The sequence below is a fragment of the Arachis duranensis genome, chromosome 10, assembly GCF_000817695.3.
Source record: "Arachis duranensis cultivar V14167 chromosome 10, aradu.V14167.gnm2.J7QH, whole genome shotgun sequence".
NCBI classification, from domain to species: domain Eukaryota; kingdom Viridiplantae; phylum Streptophyta; class Magnoliopsida; order Fabales; family Fabaceae; genus Arachis; species Arachis duranensis.
In genome coordinates, this window is record NC_029781.3 from 19,782,236 (window position 1) to 19,788,972 (window position 6,737).

The 6,737-nt window shown below is 37.2% G+C and overlaps 1 protein-coding gene across 1 annotated transcript; it reads left to right on the top strand.

Annotated features, from left to right (window-relative positions):
- The first annotated feature begins 2,884 nt into the window (after positions 1-2,884).
- LOC107469380 (pentatricopeptide repeat-containing protein At3g25210, mitochondrial-like) lies at positions 2,885-5,770 on the top strand. Its single transcript, XM_016088759.3, is given in 3 exon segments — positions 2,885-3,304; positions 3,987-5,377; positions 5,380-5,770. Coding segments are annotated over 2 exon segments (1,179 nt in total). The 5' UTR covers positions 2,885-3,304; positions 3,987-4,459; the 3' UTR covers positions 5,641-5,770.
- The last annotated feature ends 967 nt before the right edge of the window (positions 5,771-6,737 follow it).

Below are 6,737 nucleotides of genomic sequence, written 5' to 3' on the forward strand. Positions count from 1 at the left end.
AATGAATATAGTGAGATGCGGTTAAGTTAAGCAATTAGGAGACATTTTGATTTTGTCTCCTAATACATAGAACCAGAAACAGAGAAGATGGTAGAGAGTGACACATAGATATATCCTGATTTGGTTTTTTAGTGCAATGTAACTTACATCCAGTCTCCATCATAACAATGATGGAATTTCACTATCTTTTTAACAGTTTACATACACCTGTTCTCCCTAGGATCTTCCCCAATCGTATCTGGGAAAAGTCCAGATTCTAACCCAAATTGAACTTTACTAGGACTCACCCTAGCTTCCAATAGTAAAGTGCTAACCCAACTTATAAGGGAATCCTCTCAAGATCATGACACAAAACATAAAAACTTACAAAGAATTTCTGAGATAACTATGGCTTTTTCTCCAAGTCTAGCTCACTGTCTTTTTTCACTCATTGGCTCTTTTTTTTTACAAACCTCACCATGTTTGCCTTTTTTTTTCAATAAAACTCAGATAGACTACACTGAGAAAAAGAAATACAAAATAGAAACCATGAAGGAGAAGAACAAGAACAGCTCAGGGAGCTATGGAAACTGAAATAGGTGTTCTTTCTCTCTTGCTCAATCCTTGGCTGTTCAACCTTATTATAGAGGAGTGAAGCTTCCAAGATTTGAACCAAATTCAACACTTGGGTTGTCTTCTTTTCGAACATCAGAATTGGCAGCGGTGTGGTCAGAGGTGAGAGAGAGCAGAAGCAGTGATATGCAACCTTATCTTTCTCTCTCAACCTTTTTCTTCAAGAATCTTGAATTTGAGGCGTTGAGTTTTGCTTTGACCCCAAGTTTGTTTCTTGACCGTGGATTCCCAACAGAGCACCATTGACTTCACATTTTTCATAATTTCCAAAATGGTTCTTGTACAGAGTTGATTTCTTCATGGTTTCTTGGTGATTCACAAATGGAGAAATTATCTTTTGGGATACTCTTATTCGGATAGGATTTACCCCTTTGTTGTATCCCTTCTTCCTTTTCTTCTTGCTTGAAATCGGAAACAACTTTTTTGTTCTTCTTCTTGTTCTAGTTTCTGATCTTTCCACTTTCTTCTTTCTTAGTTCAGGATTTGATGTGAGAAGAGTGGAAGAGAGAGAAGAGAGAGTTTGTATTCGGTGGAAGTAAAAGAAGATTTAATTGGAATTCAATTTGCTTGCTCGCTTTGTGATTAGGATGAAGAGAGATAGGTTTCAGTGTGGTCACTGAATTGGGCTTGGATTGGGCCAACTTCTCTTTGTTTCTTTCACTTTGTTCAGCCGTCCAACCTTCTTGGATCAAGATTGGAGTGAGTGTAGTGGTACAGCTCAATTGGTATAGGGTCAGAGTGTGTGTATGTATGTGGGCTTTGATCATTTATTTTTTGGGCCTGTTTTATTTTCTACACACTAAATCAAACCAATCACACAAACAATTGATAGTTAACCCAATAATGTTTAGTCATCATCTTTATCACAGTTTAGTTTACTAAATTCAACAACACTAAATAAAATAATAAAACATAAACTAAAATCAAAATAATTATTCAAATTAACAATTGCACAAAAATACAGCAACTCACAATTAATTATAACAATTTCAAAAAATAATTTTAATTTTTTCGATTTCACTAAAAATCTTATAAAAAGTTCGACAGAGTCTCTTATAAAATTTGGATTTCTCCACTCTTCAAGGGTTCCATCCAAACCAAATATCCATCAACCCTTCTCAACCAGTTAGTTTTTCAATCATTATTAAGGTTACATACAAATAGCTCAATTAATATTAATACAGTCAAGCATTTTTCAAACAATTTCAGCAGCAATAATCAGCAAACAACTCAATAATCCAATATTTTTCATCAATCTCAGAGTCTAATATAACCTATTCTAACCACCTAAGTCCACTAAAATAGAAAATTAAACTAACTAAACTCTACTAACTAATTAATTAACTTGATATAACAGAACTTGGAATAAATAGAGTTCAAACAAAAAACTTCGAATGCAGAACGAGAAAAAACGGAAAAGAGAGGTGGAGGTGCAGTGGCGGTAGAAGTAGAAGCAGGGGCGTTGCAGCAGCGGCGACAGCGTTAGAGGCAACGACAGCAGTGGAAGAGGTTGACGGAGAAGAGAGATGAGAAGGTTAGATAGCGGAGAGAGAGTGACATGGTGAGAGATTAGAGAGAGAGAGAGAGAGAGACGAAGGTGAGAAGTTAGAAAGAGAGTGAATTCGAAATGAGGGGGTTTGCAGCTCCAATTTAGGACACGGTTACTATCACTATCAGATTTAGTGGTGGATATTTTCGACAGTAACACAGCCGGATCACCGAAATACAGCGTTACATTAAAGCATGCCTAATGTCGGATTCTTCCGATAGTAATTCCGACACTCTAGTTGGCGTCTATTTGTTGTGATTTTTCGCCAAAAATTACCGGCGATTCTACTGTCAGAAGCGACTATCTGCCCGTAATTATTTAACATGACGAATAATCGAATTCGTCGCTAAATCCGACTATAATCATCATTGCTAAATCTGATAGTTCTCAATGTTTTTCTTGTAAGAAATATAAGTAATACTAAGTGAAATTTTTTTATTAGTTATTTTTAAAAATTAATAATTAATTATTGTTACTACGAAGATGTATATTTTTTATTAGTCACCAATAAAAATATATTTTTTATTAATATAAATTTAATACTTTTTAATGGATTATTTTATATTTTTATTTATGTAAGATTGGATTAACCAATGTTACCTGTGATTTATGGGTTGAATCAAGTGACTCAGTAATTTTAATTTAACCTTTCGGTTCTAATATCTGTGCATCTTCGTCGTCTTCTTCCATTATCACCGTGAAACACCACTGCCGAACCACCCCCTCCTTTTTCTTTTTCTTCTTTTTCTTTTTCTTTTTCTTTTTCTTTTTCTTTTTCTTTCTCTTCTTCCATCGCACCACCCTTCCCTGAACACACCCCAGCCTCCAACCACCATCACGCCACCGTGAATCACCACCGAAACTAGACCACCACCTTCCTCCTCTTATCGGCTATCATCATCATCACGAAAGCGCCGTCCAGACCCGACACCGGCGACCTCACCACAGCCACCCTTCTTCTTTTTCTTCCCCTAACCGAACCACCACTCCCGGTGCCATCAAAGCTGCCGGCACTACCTCTAGCAACGGCTGTCTCCACCACCGCCGCGGCCTCCACTAGCAGCGGCTGTCACTGCCACTGCAACTCCACCTCACCCCTGCTTCCCCTGTTTCTGCATTTTCCTTTCCCTGTTCTTAAAACAGGTTTCAGTTCAACCTCCCTTTTACATCTCTTCTCTGTTTTAGTTAATTTAAGATTAGTTATATGTTCATTGCTAGCTGGTAATTGAATTGGTTATGATTATTTGCTGCTGTTAGTTGAATTTAGATTAGAACTAGGATTTTCTGATTAGAACTAAATATATTGCTGATTTTGTGTCACTGATGCTGAATTTTTTTGAATTGATGTTGAAAGAATGCTTGTGGTGTTATTTTGTGTTGTTTGCGCCTTTGCATGCCAAGTGTTCGATAAAAGGCCTCTATGACTATTTTGGATTTTAAATTGCATGTTATAGCTACCATGTGATTTAGAATGTTTGATTCTTTGGCATGATTCATTGTTGAGATGAATATTTGTGATAAAAGGAGTGTATAAAGTGCTAAAAATTTTTCATTGCTTGAGTTTTGAGTATATATATTGTGTGAATGCCATGATTGGTTTATCTTTGAATTGAATTTCAATCACTACATATCACTTTAAACCTCTTCTTTTGCACAATCCATCGCAATTAAATTAATTCTTGGTATGCCTAAGTGTTCATTGAGCTTCTTATTGCTTGTTGCCTCTTTGTAACTTGCAAATTATTTTGAAGTATCTTAGGCACACTAATTAAGATGAATGTTGCCTTTCACAATGTTACATGTTACTTATTTCATCCTCTCTTAGTGTCTTGTATTTTTTGCGAGATCTATCTTCTGATTCACTTCTTGCCTGCTGAAGTTTATATTATTTGAAGCGTCCCTGTCGTTGCCATCATCTCCAATTGTGCCCGAGGGTTCTTCTCATTGTCATGCTCCTCCTCGGCTTCCGGTGGCACCGTCTCCTTATTCTGGGTTGCTGCAAGCTCCACGTCGGACCTTTCCTGCTGCATCCTCAGCAGCGGCGCTGCTGAAACCGTTGCACTCTCCATTTGCACCGCTGCGAGCTATGGAGTCCTCGTGGTCTTGGCCACTGTCTTCCCCATTTGCCATCAGCCTTCTCCCCTCCCTGTGCAATTTGTGATGCGCCTTCGTTCCACCAAAACACTAACTGCTCTCCCTTTTGGATGCTTCTCTGCCAGCAATTACGCGAAGATCCATAGGTAAATTCCAGCTCCATGATTTTTCCAAGTTGTTTAGAAATGCTTGTTTGGCTATTTGATGAGTATCCAAGTGAAACCGCAATTGGGTATCCATCCTGCTAGTTCTTCAACACTATTCCACGTTTGCAACCAAAAGCAAACGATGCTGAGTATCATCAAATCACGCCCCCTTAACCCCATGTCTCGCTTCATCTCTCTCCTCACAACCGCCACCACTACACCACCGTCGTTCTCCACCTCACCATCCAAAACCCCACTCCAGAACCAATTCGAGACATGGATAAACCATCTCAAACCGGGCTTCACCCCTTTCGACGTCCACTGGGCCCTTCAGGCCCAATTAGACCCAGACCTCTCCCTCGACGTCTTCCGCTGGACCGCCCAACAGCGCAACTACACCCACACTCACCTCACCTACCTCACCGTCATCAAACAACTCATCGCCAGCCGCCGCTACCGCCAAGCTGAAACTCTAATCCACGAGGTCATCGCCGGTGCCTGCGAGCCCTCCGTCGAGCTCTACAATGCTGTCATCCGGTTCTGCTGCGGCCGCAAGTTCCTCTTCAGCCTCGCCTTTGACGTCTATAAGAAGATGCTCAAGTCAGAGGATTCCAAACCCACTCTCGAAACATATTCCCTTTTGTTCAATTCACTTCTTAGAAGGTTCAATAAGCTCAATGTTTGTTACGTTTACTTGCATTCTGTGAGGTCCATGACTAAGCAAATGAAGGCCAATAGTGTTATTCCTGATACTTTTGTCCTCAACATGATAATTAAAGCTTATTCCAAGTGTTTGGAGCTGGATGAAGCCATTAAGGTTTTTCGCGAAATGGGCTTGTATGGCTGTGAGCCGAATGCTTATAGTTATGGATATATTGCAAAAGGTTTGTGTGAGAAGGGTAGGGTGAATCAGGGATTTAAGTTCTTGCAGGAGATGAGGGGTAAGAGTTTTGTGCCAAGTGCGAGTACTTATGTTGTAAACTTGTAATCATTTGCAGTCTTTCCATGAATCGGAGGTTTGAGGATGCCATCGAGGTTCTGTTTGATATGTTGGAGAACTCTAAGTCTCCTGATCACTTGACTTATAAGACTGTCCTGGAGGGATTGTGTCGCGAGGGGAGAGCCGACGAGGCTTTTGATCTGCTTGATGAGTGCAGGAAGAGGGATGTTAACATGAATGAAAAGATGTATAAGGCTTTGTTGAGAGAATTGCACTATATTTGCAGGGAGGGGGAGTAGATTCTGTGCTTGCTGTTCCTTTAGTCTCGATAAGCATAAGTTGTCGAATTCAGTTGTTATAGGGAGTGGTAGAACTTGGCGTGGTATCAAGAAAGAATGAATTTATTTTTGAGTGAATATTATTCCTGTAGATTTTATGATATTGTTTACTGATGTTAAAATAGTATTAGTTAAAAGAGTATACACACAACAAAATTATATCGTAAATATATTCTAAGAAGCAGAATAATCAAAATTTTCATAAACAGCAACAAAAATTAACTATCACTATATTTTTACATTTTTATTCGTATTTAATTTAGATTATACATGTGAATCTAGAATCATTTCGTACTCCTATATAAGTGGCTTGGTTGATTTTAGCTAGTGTCCATCTGTAGCGCGTCGTTGTCATAAAATTATGTATCAATAAAATCAAAATTAGCTTAATATATTTTGTTACAAATTTTTTTTGTAATAATGCTTAATTATCACTTATCTTTTAATTTATCTAGTTATTATATATAGACATCGGTATGTCATCACCTTTCAAAATTCGTTATATCATATAATTAAAACCCAAATCTTTTTTATTTATCTTTTATTTAATTTATTGAGAGATTATGCTTGTAGTGTTTAATTAAATCTACTGAAAATTAGTTTTATCTAATCTATTTATATTTGTTGGAGATATAATCATTTTTGTTGTTTCTTTCTACCAGCTTAAATTTTTAGAAAAAATGATATCATCATATGATATCAGAGGTTTATATTCGAAAGATCTAGAATTTGATTTTTGGCGAATCCCAAAAGCAGAAAAAAATAACATAAAACATATAAATAAATAAAGGCAAAGAATTCGATTTTTGGTAAATAAAAAAAATAAAGTAAATAAAAAAGAGAAAAATGTCTATGCAACAAATCAAACAAACTCAAAAGAGATTCTTGTTTGAGGAGGAGTGTTAGAGATATAAGCATTCACATTATCTCTTTCTATCAGTTTAAGCTTTTAGAAATTGTATCATGACAATATTATTTTGAAATAGCATTATCTAATCTACACTAATAACTTTATCCTAAAATATCTGTTGAGTTTGAAGAACTAACAACATATTATT